This window comes from Bos indicus, chromosome 24 (genome assembly GCF_029378745.1).
Source record: "Bos indicus isolate NIAB-ARS_2022 breed Sahiwal x Tharparkar chromosome 24, NIAB-ARS_B.indTharparkar_mat_pri_1.0, whole genome shotgun sequence".
NCBI lineage: Eukaryota > Metazoa > Chordata > Mammalia > Artiodactyla > Bovidae > Bos > Bos indicus.
Window position 1 is genome coordinate 61,014,494 of NC_091783.1, and position 14,896 is coordinate 61,029,389.

The 14,896-nt window shown below is 36.7% G+C and overlaps 1 protein-coding gene across 9 annotated transcripts in view; it reads left to right on the plus strand.

The window, feature by feature from the left end:
* RELCH (RAB11 binding and LisH domain, coiled-coil and HEAT repeat containing) overlaps window positions 1-14,896 on the plus strand; it is a 114,129-nt gene that overhangs the window by 68,220 nt on the left and 31,013 nt on the right. For all 9 annotated transcript variants that reach the window (XR_011563877.1, XR_011563878.1, XM_019986736.2 and 6 more), the window contains 6 exons: window positions 109-273; window positions 2,305-2,452; window positions 6,789-6,945; window positions 7,563-7,686; window positions 10,013-10,061; window positions 12,112-12,191. Coding sequence is in view for 7 of the 9 variants with exons in the window: in XM_019986736.2 (XP_019842295.2) it covers window positions 109-273; window positions 2,305-2,452; window positions 6,789-6,945; window positions 7,563-7,686; window positions 10,013-10,061; window positions 12,112-12,191 (723 nt within the window). In the remaining 2 variants the exon portion in view is untranslated. The remainder of the gene's footprint in view (window positions 1-108; window positions 274-2,304; window positions 2,453-6,788; window positions 6,946-7,562; window positions 7,687-10,012; window positions 10,062-12,111; window positions 12,192-14,896) is intronic.

Genomic DNA, 14,896 nt, shown 5'->3' on the forward strand with positions numbered 1-14,896 from the left:
TTTCTCGCTTAAAATGTCTTCTAGATGTATTGGAATGTATGTTTGTTACATTCTATTATGTTTTAGGCTTCTGTTTTGTTTTAAATCTGCGTTATGTCTGTTTGGCAGGGTTTTGAACTGTTGCTGTCAGCCTTGGGTGATCCCTCAGAAAGAGTCGTTAGTGCCACACATCAAGTGTTTTTACCAGCCTATGCCGCCTGGACTACAGAACTTGGAAATTTACAGTCTCACCTTATACCCACATTGCTGAACAAGATTGAAAAACTTCTCAGGGTAAATGCTTCCTTTATTTATACAACAGAAAGTTTAAAAGTGTGTTTTAAGGCATCTTGAAAGAATGTTGGGGAAACAGAAAGTACCACTTCGCTGAACATTCTAATTAATTACCCGTTAAAGATTCTATTGGTCTGGAGCCAAGAGAGATTTGAGGAAGTTTTGCTTGACTGAAGCTAAGGAGAAAGGGCATGATCTGACTTTGTTAGCTAAAATAGCATCTTTGTGGCACCTACTCTGACACTGTTCCCAGTGCTGCCTCTTCCTAACCTCTTCTGAATACTTAAATACTTTAAAGTATCAGCTTCAGTCCCCAGAAGGCAGAGATGACTTAAAATATGAGTCTTCAAAGCTTTCTTATTTACACAATGTCAAAATGTTTTAACTTTATTTCACTGCATTCCTTCATGCCCTCACTCTTTAAAATGAATTTTCTTTTCTTTAAAATGAATTTTCCATTCTTCCTAAGAAGAAAAGTTGATACAACGAAACTAATTTTTATACTAAAAGTCTCAGTGTCTAGGAGAAAAACCAACATTTCTTTCATGTGTATTATGTACACATTGTGTACCATATTTTATAAATAAAATCTATTATTGCATTCTTAGAACTCTTTGAATTATATTTTGGTTTTTTGGTGTGGAAACTGTTTAACTTACCACAGCTGTCAAATGACAGGACCAGGATCAGGATCAGCCTCTGGAACTATACTGTTGCCCTTCCCACCCCCAAATTTTAAGAATCTTTATAAGAGTCCTAACATAAAGTATTTTAACATATATATATACTACTCTGTGTATAGTCTTACATGTATGTATGTGCATTTATTTAATTTAAAAATTGGACTTTTTTTCCCTATAAATTTCAAAATGCATGTTGCAGACTATAAATAGCTAGACTGCAGTACTTCTTTTTATGAAACCTAGGGGATTTCTCAAATATTTTATTTTTTCTTTAATATTTGCATCCCTTCTATCTGAGAATTATCCATACTGGGTTTTCTTTGTTCCATTCCATAACACAGCTAATCCCACGTTGCTCCTAAGCACAGCTGCAGTATTCCGCACAGGTAATGTTCCATAAAGAAATTAACTAATTTAGAACCTGATAGTAAAAAAAACCTAACAAATCTGGTGTTTCTGACACAGTGTTATTTATGATATAACGGCATCCCAAGTGGATCTGAGCAGCATTAAATGCTCTGTCTCTAACGATTCTGTTTCACTGTGATGCTGGGTTTCTGTGACCAGTGATCGTCTCACTCTTTTTGGTTGTTGTTTCTGTATCTCTTTTGTTTCCTTTTGAAATTTCTTCTGCATTTTACCTATACGCTGAATTATTTTAAAGTGCATTAAATACTGGCAAATACAGTTGTCATCAAGTCTATGAAAGGAGTTTGGAAATAGAGAGAAAGTAGTAAGTGCTACTGCTGGTTTAACGGTTGAGCATTTCAAATAATTCCTTTGATCACTTTAATATCTTTCACCCGATGTTTAAAATTTCAAAAGTTAAGACCCTCTTAAAAGAAGAAAGCTCTGAAAGAAGTTCCATACAAATGAAATGACCTATGTTCGCCCTGCAGTTTTCCATACGAAAGATCTGTTACGTCCACAGTGCCTTGTGAAAGTTAAAATGTTAGCCAACCAGTAGTGTCCGACTCTCTGCAACCCCAAGAACTGCAGCCAGCCAGGCTCCTTTGTCCATGGAATTCTCCAGGCAAGAATACTGGAGTGGGTTGCCTTCTCCTCCTCCAGGGGATCTTCCTGATCCAGGGATCGACCCAGGATCTCCTTCATTGCAGGCGGATTCTTTACCTTCTCAGCCACCAGGGAAGCCCCCACAGTGCCTTAGCTTTTCATATTTTCACATACTCAGAGCAATTCAGAAAAGATTCTTGGTCGTCTCCATTAGGTTTACTGTGAGGCTAACATACATGTACTTCAATGTTTTATTGTTGGCCACTGAAAGGAAGAGCATCATAAATGCATACTCTTGGGAAACTAAATTAGCTTCCACCTGCTTATGTTTCAGGAAGGCGAGCACGGGCTGGATGAACATAAGCTCCACACGTGTCTGTCTGCCTTGCAGTCCTTGATCCCACCTCTCTTTGCATTAGTGCTACAGAACGCACCCTTCTCCAGCAAGGCCAAGCTGCATGGCGACGTGCCACAGATAGAAGGTATTGAACTTAAATTATGGAAGGAGGATGTAGAACATTAACAGCTTAGCTTCCCACAGAATTGTTTTTGATTAAAATTGTAAAAGTCAGGTTTTTTTAGTTGCTAAATCATGTCCAACTCTTTGCAACCCCAAGGACTGTAGCCCACCAGGCTCTTCTGTCCATGGGATTTCCTGGACAAGGTTACTGGAGTGGGTTGCCATTTCCTTCTCAGAAAGTCACTTTATGACAGCATAATTACTAAAATGTATTATATGTGTGGAACCACATGGTCAGAGATTGTATGATACCTAAGGTGAACTACATGGCTTCATCGTTTATGGATAAGCCTCATGGGGTTATTTTACATTTATTCTTCCTCTCCATTCTTAATCTAGAGCCTTTTTATAGCCTTTTTTTTTTCAGTGTGGTAAGTCAGAAGTAAGTGTTTTCTTTCATTAACAGAGCTGAATTAATAGTTACTAGGGCCAGTTTGTGAAGCTTTTCGTTTTCATTGTCTTTGTATTTTTTTTCTTCCTCAGCTACTTTTTCTTATTTTCAGTAGGGGAAAGAAAGTGTAATTACTATTTCCTGCTGTGTCCTTGATAGGAATATAAGCATATGCGGCACAGTTTTTTGTTTTTCTTTTTCCCAGAAAAAAGAATATGATTTATTTTCAGGAATGCATGAAATTGATAGCAAAAGCCGTTATTTTCTTAGCTCAAAGTCCAGCTAATCAGTAAGTGACCTTTGATCCATGGCACATGGTAGCCCCACAGCACCCAACCCCCAGGATAAATGGCTATAGACAAGCTATTAGTATATATGAGATTTTCAGATTTGTGAAATTATCCATATCTCTTCTGGGCTTGTAATAAACAGGAGTATAAAATCAAATGTTTTTAGTGTTACAATTTCAGTATAAAGTAAACTGGGCCACCTATAATCTCTGGGATATGAAACAGTATATCCAACAATACGCAAAGCATCGTGTAAAAATGGTATATACTATAAGAATGCCAGTTTTACTTGGAAAATTGAGAATGGATAGGGTAGAGTTAGTTTAATATTTTGTAATTATAATTATTGAGGAGAATGAAAATTCAGACTTAAACCACAAAATGCTCACAGCTGGCCACTTCAGGTTTACCCCTTCGCTCATTAAGGCACTTCAGCTGCCTCGGGACTTTCTAATTCCCTTTTCCTTTCTGTCTAGCTGTACTGTTCTGCTACACCCACCATAACAAAGTAACATAAGCGTAGTGCTTTAACATCAGGCGCTTGTTACCCCGCAGTTTTGAAGGCGAGGGGTCTAAGGCCAGGCTGTCAGCAGTGTTGGCTCCTTCTGAAGGCTGTGAGGGGAGAGCGCTTTCCTGCCTGTCCCCTAGCTTCCGCTGGCTTGCTGGCGATCTCTGGTGCTCTGGCTTGTAACTGCACCCCACCCCCCACCCCCCGGTCTCTGCCTTCATCTTCACGTTCCGTTCTCTGTGTGTGTGTGCATGCGTGTCTCTGTGCCCAGACTTACCCTTGTTATGAGATCAGTTATATTGCATTGAAAGTCCATGCTGTTCCAGGGACTTCATCTTATCTAATTATATCTGCAACAGCACTATTTCCAAATAAGATCATATTCTGAGGTCCTAGGGGTTAGGCTTTCAACATACACATTTTTAAGGGAGACACAGTTCACCCCCTAGCATTTGCTATCATTCATTCACTTAGCAGATAATTCTTCAATGTCACCTATGGCCAAGCACATGCTAGAGGTTAGACAGAAAAGTTTCAAAACTACTTTACCATTCTGAAGGTGTTCATGTGACCTTTCCTTGTCATTATGTCTTTATCATGTCAAAAATAATCTTAAGTTCTCACTGACTTAATTTGACCTTCTGACTTTTAATAGTAGCTGTAAATGTTAATGTTGTTATGCTCACTTGTAGGTTATATGATACATTTACTATAAATGAGGAAATATTATATCCGTATTTAGGGTCTGTCTATATAGCTGTGTCTATATGTCTGTCTATATGCACATCTATATAATTTGGGATACAATTTATTACAAGTGAAAATTTATTTGTTTTTCTCTTAAACACTGAAAATTTCACAACACTAGATAATATTTATGCAAGGTACTATTTTGAACACTTCAGATCCACTCAGGAATAAAACAGACAAAACTCTCTGCCATCATAGAGCTGACATTTTGGTGGGAAGGAAATACATTAAAGAATCATAGCAGCTGTTATTTTGCTGGATTTGGATAATTTTGGTAATTTTTAGACAATAAAATGCTAGTTTTGGCAGTCTATTGAAATGGCATTCTGAGGACTTTTCTGTATGTTCACAAGTTAGATGCTTACATTTTTAAAAATCCTTTTAAATAGAATAATACTTTGAGGTTTCTAAACCATTCCGACTACTTATCTTTTACAACTGAGTTATCCACGGTGTATTAGTTGCTCAGTCATGTCTGACTCTTTGCGACCCCATGGACTGTAGCCCACCAGATTCCTCTGTCCGTGGAATTCTTCAGGCAAGAATACTGGAGTGTGTAGACATTCCATTCTCCAGGGAATCTTCTCAACCCAGGAATCGAACTCCGGTCTCCTGCATTGCAGGCGGATTCTTTGCCATCTGAGCCCCAGGAGACCCCTGAGTTATCCAAGTCGTGGCTCATTTCTGGTTTTGCTTCTGTTGGACCTAGCTTTACATCTTCGGACCTTCCTTTTCCTGTAATACATCTTAACATTATCTATTTTACTCTTAACTCTTCCACTGTTTTTCAGTAATTTGTCATATTTCTGAAGGAATAATATGCATTTCATCATAGTATCACAGATTGTGACCAATATGATATACTGCTATTTGAAATGATCAGATGTGCTTCGACATGATATAGAAATATGAGGTACAGCTGTCCCGCACCGTCCAAATCTGTTTGATTCCTAGGTTGAGATAATGACAGTTCATGCAGAAATCTCAGAGAGTATGGGGTACCATTTTACCTAAATTCATTTATTTGCTTGTGTATTATGATAGCAAATAGAGACTTGAACTAACAAGGGACAACCTTTATCTGTACTTAAGATATTGTTAAATACCTTAGGAAGCATAGGAAGAGAATACCATCTTAATTTTGTCTTTTGGCATTTTAAAAGTTGTTTCATGTTTTCTTAAGTTTAATGATTATCATTACGCCATTCATATGCTTTGAGACAATGCTGCATCCTTCACTGTGTCTTTTTAGGGTGTTAACCTCGACGCAGGAGCTGTCAGGCCACTAGGAATTTCTCAACAGTAAAGAAACTGTTGGTAGCGTTCTTCACTTAAGAGCCAGCTAAGACCTGGAATCTAATTGTGATCTGTAGGATCATAGATTTTATTGATATGTTCAAATTTGAAAACGTACTAATGTATATTTGTTATTTATTTACACAATTTTAAAAGTCATTTTTTCAGTTTTCCCCTAAAACTTTTAAAGTTTGTATTTGAGACCCTGGTTATAATATTTATAATATTTTTTATTATTATTACATATAGCTTTATCTTACTGGTCACTGCTTTTAACACTTTATATTAACTTAATGTTTATCAAATTATGGAAAACTTTCTAAATAAAGCATTTAATATTGGACATTAAATACTGAAGAATCCTCTTCAGCGCAAGCTTTAATGCATTTTAGGTTATTTTCTGGTATTAAACAACTTTTTCCTGCTGCCAACCTGTTAGTTTCTTACTCCATGAAAGAAATACCTTATAGTTATTATTTATTGACATAAACAGTCTGGTGGATTTACAACTATCTTTTTTTTTAAACCAAATTCAAATCCATATTTTAACTGAGATCTTATTCTGGAGCAAATTTTAAATTAAAATAAATAAAGTTTTGCTTTTTACTGGCAAACTCTTTCAGTTTTCATTTACTAGATATTTAGTCTCATAAAACCTTAATTTTTGAGATTTGTTAAATTTGTTCACATGCAAGAGAAATTTACAGTTGACCCTTAAACAACAGGAGTTTGAGGTGTACACACCCACTTATATATGTACAGTTTTCCGTAGTTAATATCATAGCACTGCCTGGTCCATGGTTGGTTGAATTTGTGGGTGTGACAGAATCTCTGACACAAAGGGCTGACAATAAGTTAGACAGTTTAACCCCTGATTGTGCAGGGATCAGGTACATTTCATTTTTTTTCTAAAAGTAATTTAATGTATTTTAGTTTTATATTTAAAGTCTATAATATGCTAGATAGATACTAGGAGGCAGAACCTTAGTTTTCTTTTGATAAGATAGTTAACTTTCCAAACTGCCATTTTGTACATGATTTATTTTGCTGCTCTTTTTTATAGTGACTAGGTTCCCTCGGCCTATGTCACCTCTTCAAGACGTGTCTACTATTATTGGAAGCCGTGAGCAACTGGCGCTGCTCCTGCAGCTCTATGACTACCAGCTGGAGCATGCGGGCACAACCGGCTGGGAGAGTTTACTGTGGGTTGTCAATCAGCTGTAAGTTACCACGCCCACCCATGTTCATTTGGTACATCTCAGCTACTTGAATGGAAGATAGCTCACTATACTTAGCCTGGGAACTGAGGGACAAAATATAGCAAAATATTTTTTTAAAAATAACAAAACATAACTTGGCGTCATCTGTGGTAACTTTCTTCAGGAGAGAAGAGCTATACCTGTAGACATGTAGCTGCTTATCTGTGGAAATGGTGCGTCTGTTATTGCAGACAAACCTGTCTGCTACCGTATTATCTAAAAGTGATGGTGGATTGTAAACTGCATCCACACTTCTCATTTTTGAGGCTAAAATATATGGTGCCATGTGAGCCAAGCTTTTGTATGATGTGTCGCCTCCATTGACTTGAGTCTTATTAACACCTCACTTAGAACTCTGCCATTAAGTTTCCATATATTTCATGACAACCTGTTAAAATTTAAGTTTGCAGAATATAAAGTTAAGACTTTTTCAAAGGGTCCCAAACAACTCCTTTGCATTCTGATTTTGCTGGCTGTGAAAAGCAGAAGAGCTCGTTCGCTTTGGATGGGCTCAGAAATTGGCGAGGAAGCGGTCGCTTATTTGTGTCCCTGCCTGTTTTCCTTTCTTTCTTGTTCAGGTTGCCACAGCTTATAGAAATCGTTGGCAAAATCAACGTCGCTTCCACTGCCTGTGTCCATGAGTTCTCCAGATTTTTCTGGCGCCTCTGCCGGACATTTGGCAAAATTTTTACAAACACTAAGGTAAAAACTTGTATTTCATATTTTCTTATATGCAAGACATATAAAAATGTAATGTGTTAACTAATGCTATGGCAGAGTAAGTAAAAGCAGGAGCCCTTCCTTTATTCTAATTATCTTTTAATATCTTAGAAAACTATGATAATAAAAGAAAATTCTGATCTGTAATATTCTTACCTTTATTGATTTTCAAAAAATGATTTAGCCAAAATTTAGTCTGTATTCACATTTGAATATAAGGTCTACTCACTGTGGATGTCTCAGGGCTTTCCAGCATAGAAAGTATCAGCTCGGGGACTCCACTGCATTTCCTTGAATGTGCTTCTTGTACTGAATCTACCACGGATTCAGGAAGCCACCATTTCCTCTATATGCTTTGGTCAAAACTTCAGGTGATTATGGGCTTCCCTGATAGCTCAGTTGGTAAAGAATCCCCCTGCAATGCAGGAGACCCTGGTTCGATTCCTGGGTCGGGAAGATCTGCTGGAGAAGGGATGGGCTACCCACTCCAGTATTCCTGGGCTTCCCTTGTGGCTCAGCTGGCAAAGAATCCGCCTGCAATGCAGCAGATCTGGGTTCGATTCCTGGATTGGGAAGATCCCCTGGAGAAAGGGAAGGCTACCCACTCCAGTATTCTGGCCTGAAGAGTTCCATGGACTGTATAGTCTACGGGGTCGCAAAGAGTCAGACACGACTGCGTGACTTTCACTTTCACTCAGGTGATTATAGAAACAAAGCAACTTAGGTAGAATACTTGCTACAAGATAGGAGCTCCTAAAACAGAATGGACACTTGAGATAAATGCTGCATATTTCAATCACTGTCACATTTGCCTAACCAAGTTATTTTGTTGTTTAAATATTAAAATTGGAAAGTCCTTAACTCCTGCTTTCTTCTTTAATCCTATTAATCCATTTGTCTTCATAACAGATTGTTGAGCCAGTTCTTTAGAGCATTAACAAAACCTTATAAAGATGTAGTTGCTATACGTTGAGACATTTAAAAGGTAAAAATTTTGTGGCACCTCTTTACTAAGCCTATAGTTTTTGAAACATTTGGAGCATAACAGTTTGGTATAGTGGACCGACAGACTTCAGAAAATGGGTTGTGACTCTCTGTGTCCTCGAATAAATCATTTAATGTATCTGTACTTAATCTCTTTATGTGTGAGATGAAATTTAATCCTGTACATCTGATGCTGTAGGTTAATCTTTTCACAGTGGTCTACATCTCAGTTTAAATGGCATTTGCAAATTAATATGCCTGACCTATTGATAGAAGGGCAAAAACCAGAGCTTAATGTTACTGTAGGAGAAAACAAATCATTCATTAATATCTAATTATTAAGTATAATTGGATTTTACTGGGAATCATTATTGGCAAAAACTGACATCTCCAGAAGTAACTGTTATTTATTTTACTTTTTCTTACAAAAGCAATTACGAATTCACTTTAACACTTAAGTGGTTGACTTCAGAGGCCTGAAATCTGTGATGTTAAAAATAAAAATTGAAACAAGCATTTCCTCTAACTTAAAATTTTAATGTTAAATTCTGTCTTTCATGTTTAAAATTAAATTTTAAAAAAGTTAAAGACTAATCTAAGCCAATGGATATAACATAATGAGTATGTTACTGAATATCCTAAATGAATGGAATTTCATTTTCATTCCTTTTATACACAACATTTTTTTTCAACAATTTTAATCATATAATATCTGCCTAAATACCCTATCATCAAGTTCAGTTTTGGGAGGTAGTAATTTCAAACACTTAAAGTCACTGGAAATTATTTTAATTTAGTGAAAGAATCTAAACGCCCTTCAGAAAACTTGCTGACCTAAATTGATTTTTTAAATATTTTATCTCTAAAAAGATGTTGTTTTCAGAAACTTGACACTTCTTTTTTCCTATGGCTTTTAAGAACTGTTATGTTTTTGACTACTTGTATCTTTAAAAATAGGTAGTAGTAGCAACGGAGAAGGCAGTGGCACCCCACTCCAGTACTCTTGCCTGGAAAATCCCATGGATGGAAGAGCCTGGTGGGCTGCAGTCCATGGGGTCGCTAGGAGTCAGACATGACTGAGCAACTTTACTTTCACTTTTCACTTTCATGCATTGGAGAAGGAAATGGCAACCCACTCCAGTGTTCTTGTCTGGAGAATCCCAGGGATGGGGGAGCCTGGTGGGCTGCCGTCTATGGGGTCACACAGAGTCGGACACGACTGAAGTGACTTAGCAGCAGTAGCAATGGTAGGAAACATTTTATTTAACCATTGATTGGTCTGTTGAACCTGAGACTTTCTGGATCTTTTCTTTGGGTTGCTTAGGTAAAACCTCAGTTCCAGGAGATTTTAAGGCTGTCTGAAGAAAATATTGGTAAGTCTGTGCATTATAATTTATAAAAACAATTAAATCTCTTTACTCCAGAAAAATACTTTATTCATTATATGCAAATTGTATAAATAAACTAACAAGTACAGTTGAAAAGGAAAATTTATACTATGGAGTTCTTGGGTTTACAGCACTGCTACATCTAATATCCTTTCCGTGGAGTAGTAATAAGATTAATCTCCCTCAGTTTTATTGTAAATATCTACCTTCACTGTAATCAAATTGACCTAAACCTGACCTTCTCAGACTGTGTACTTACTGTACCCTTGGAGGTTTGAAGTGGTGCAACTGAAATACTGAAAAGGAAAAAATACAGAGCATGTAATTCATAATTAGTTACTTAGAACTTTTAAAATTAAAACAAGTGTAACTGAACAGAATGTAAGATGAACATTTTTTTAATGAAACATGAGATTTTTATGAAACTACAGGCTTAAATGGGCAGCTCCAGCCCCTCTGTTCGTAGTTTTTACTAACCTGTCTTAAGAAGTCTGGTTGTAGCGCCAAGACCTCCTTTATGTTGGGATCTTATGTCCCTGTGTATTTTTCTAATTTCTAGGAATGAATTGTAGAAATATTAAGGACAAGAATGTACAGCCCCTGTGGTTTGTACCTTACCTTGGCTGTTTTGGATGGATAGCTAATTCTTACCTCAGTCTCACCTTAGTGATGTAGGTAATTCTTACCTCAGTCTCACCTTAGTGATAGAGCTAATTCTTACCTCAGTCTCACCTTAGTGATTTGATTTGAGTCATCTGGACTCCATTTTTGTCTGTCATCAGAGGTAATTAGAGAGTGAATAAATGATTCCTTTTAAGTTTGAAAATGTCAGTGAGGTTTTTTTTTTTTTTTTTTTGACAAATGCTTCCTAAAGTTTATATTTAATAGGTTTCTAATGGTTTAATTACTTGGAATTAAAAAATGGTATTATCTGTTTAGTTATTCATTCTAATGATGATAGCTTTCAGAATTATTAGTTAGGAGGTGATTATATACAGTCTGTATGTATGAATTCAACTTAAGCTTATGTTTGTAGCCTCAGATTTACTTCTCAACTACCATAGTCACACTCAGCCAACATCAGCACTCCCCAAAAGATAAAATTACTCTTGCCAGGAGAATAAAGAAACCTCAGATACTAATTGATAGGAAAATAGATTCGTTTTGGGTGAAAATACTTTCAAGACAGTTAAATACATGCTTTCAACTGAATTCTGTATGTACTACTTTCTGAAAAGAATTTAAAACCATGTAAGAGTAGAAAAAAGTAATTTTTAAAAGTTTGAGTACGTAAAAGCAAATGTGAAGAGCTTCAAATAATGCCTAACATCAGTAAATGAGAGCTCTTGGTGCTATAAATAGCAACTGCCATATCATCTCTGGACATTTTTTTTAAAAATCGTCTACACATGCTGCATAAGAAAATCTGATGTGTTAAAGTCGTCACAGGGACATTCAGCTGTGGTTGGGTGCTTTCCTGTCTCCCCAAGCTGTATTTAGCCTCCCTACTCCATGAAAATAGTCAAGGTTCTGTCTGGCTTCTGAAAACCCCTGTGCAGGGTACAGGAAAAGCTCTGGAACTAGGCTAATACTAGAAACTGGGTAGTGTCTCATGTCTAGAAGCAGGTTAAATGCGTATCTAGGTGCCTCCTTTCAGCTGAGTGCCTTTATGCTTTACTGAGTACTGCAAATTAAAAGCCTGAAACTTTATAGAACATGCTTGTATGGCCACTTGGGAAAGTGTTAAAGAAAGCTCTGACTTAATGACTGTGCAAATAACAGTATAGCATCTCATTTTGGTCATTAAAGGTTTTCCCATCTATCAAAACTGTGTACGCTAATGGTTCGGAAAAGTATTAAGTTACATTTTCACAACCACCAGTGGATATGTATGTTTTGATCAAAGTATTTTTAAAGTAATAATAACGTTTATTTGTAAGCCTTGTAACCAATTGTAATTTAAAATATAATTTGTACTGTGACTTTTTGCTTTAAAGTGTACTCAGATATTTAAAATTATTTTTGTGATTTTTAGATTCCTCAGCAGGAAATGGGGTCCTCACTAAAGCTACTGTCCCCATTTATGCAACAGGAGTCCTCACGTGTTATATTCAGGTAAAGGAAAAATTCTTTGGCTGGAAAATGTAAAAGCACTTTCTATTTAGAAGGATAGCTAATGTTATGTCTTTTAATGTGTTCATAAGTGAAAATAATACCCATAAATAAACAAATTTATTTATTATTCTTATTCAATAAATAATATATAGTAGAAAGCATATTTTGGTAATAGTCTCTTGAGGACCATCTCTGTTAAACAAATAAAATTAGAGATTGTGTGCTTCTTGATATTTTGTTTAAAAGTGTTAGATTTAAAAAAAAAGATTTAAAAAAAGTGTTAGATTGTACTTACATAGCAATTTCTTTGTGTTTCATGATAATTTTTTCATTAATAAACAAAGCACATGTGTTAGGTGAAGCAAACTGCAAAATGCCGTCACATACTGTTTCATCATTTTTAGCCAAGTATTTTGTAATCCCGAAACATGAAGGATTGTTGTAACTCTTTTATTGCTCATGGTCTTTGCTCAGCTGGGCATCTCTTCCGCTGTTCTTGCTGATAGTCGCTGTGTGGCTGCATTCACTTGGTTGGTTGGTGGGGCTCCTGGCAGGATGACTGAGCTTTAGTCCCCATGGAGTCTTAGGGCCTCTCTCTGTCCGTAGGTCCGGTGCAGCAGCAGAGCCAGACTCATTCTGTGCTAGCTTAGGGCTCCCAAAATTGTAAGAAACAGAATCTTCTAGGCTGCAGCCTAGGCTTTGGAATCAGCACACTGCTACTACTGTATTCTGTTGGTTAAAGCAGTCACAAGTCCAACCCGGATTCAAAAAAAGAGGAGACTCAATGAGAGCTTGACCCAGGAGGTGGGTTCACTGGTGATCGCCAGTATAGCAGACCACCTCACTCTACTTAGCATTGTTTTAAATAAACACGTTGTGCATTAAGGCATATCAGTTGTTTTTAAGTGTGAGGCAGTCCCACCTGTGAGTTGAAAATATGGACTCAAGATAAAGCATTTGTAGAAATTATGACACAATAATTCCCATGTAGTATTTCTGACCACTCCCTCCAATTAATCTGAATGTAATCATAGGAAAACAATAAAATAAATCCAAATTAACTTTTAAAAAGGAATTAGAATGGGAAAATCAAAGAGGAAGATCTTTTTCCCCCCAAATTTTCTACAATAATTCCTAACTTTTTTTGCATTTAAATCTAAAAGTATAGCCGTTCATATTTATTGCACTCTTCTTCCGAGACAGATTTGAAGCATCTTATAATATTAAACTGCAGTTCCCCGTATCATAAGATGCCTTGCAGTAGAAGCTCCAGCTCGGTTGGAGGAGCACGGTATTCTTTGCACTTTTCTACCCTAGTTTCTCAGACTACCTCACAATACGGATGCACACAGGATCTCTGTGTTTAGAATATTTTAAGTCATGTAACCTTAACAGATCGCATCCATTGTTCTCCTTAAATTTGTGAGGATTAAGTCCTAGCACATTACCAGGCACAGCAGCACGAATACCGTTTCCTCTTTAATTTTAGAAGCTCTTCCAGCAGAATAACAAACGTGATGTCAGTATTTTCCTCTCTCATTTTTAAGCTTGTGCAGTAAGTATGCTAAGCATGTTGATTTTGACCATAAACAGTATTTTAAGGCATAATAAATATGAAATACATATTTTAAGTTTGATAAAGTATGAAATACAAGGTTTGTCTCATAGTAGTCCCTCAGAATAGATTTATTGAATAAATCAATATAGACATATTTTTTGAGTCACTGTGTGAAATCCAAATATCTAAAGAGATAAGAGCTTTGCTGCTATTTACAAAATGAGAATTGAGTGGCTATCATAGATTGTCAGCGCTTAAGGAAGCACACGCCGGTGTTTTTCTTACTAAACAAAATTTTCTATTAAGGCAAATTAACTGTCCTTGTTGCTTTGATAAACAAAGCCTATTTTGAATCAAGTACCGAAGCAGTATTACTTGTCTTGAAATTTCAAAGTTGAGAAATTGTGTTGTAGTAAATTTTCAAAGCAAAGAATTCATGCTCATTTAGCAGTATATTTTATAGCTGTTACTTCACAGTTAAGTTTTTTCAGATTTACAGTTTATTTTCCAAATTTTATGGATCCTCTGGTACAGTAAGCACTAAAAATGGGTGAGATCTGTGTTCCACCGTAGCTCCAATGGTGGCTTGCCAGCATTTCCCTTCTTCACTGAGCAGACCAGCATATTATAAACTGCCGTGTCCGTCCTTTATTTATGGAGCATTACTTTTGTCAGTCCTCTATTTCTACCTCTCTCTGGATTAACCTAACCATGCAGGAAAGGTTGGATGGCAATCCAGTCTTCCTCATGGATCTAGTGATGGATGTGCCTTTTTAGTCACTCAGTCATGTCCAACCCTTGAGACCCCATGGACTATAGCCTGCCAAGGCTCCTCTGTCTATGGGACTTTTCAGGCAAGAATACTGAAGTGGGCTGCCGTTTCTTTCTCCACGGGTCTTCCTGACCCAGGGATCGAACCTGCGTCTCCTGCATTGGCAGGTGGATTCTTTACCACTGAGCCACCAGGAAGCATTGATACTGATATATATAGAAGCCATTTATTGTTGACATAGCCCTAAAGATAAAATATTTGACTGTAATTTATTATATATTTATTTCCTGATAGAATGTCAGATTCTTTCCCTTATAGATTCTGGCTAATTTAACATACAATTATGTTTTTTAACTTTTCTATTGAGCAGACTTG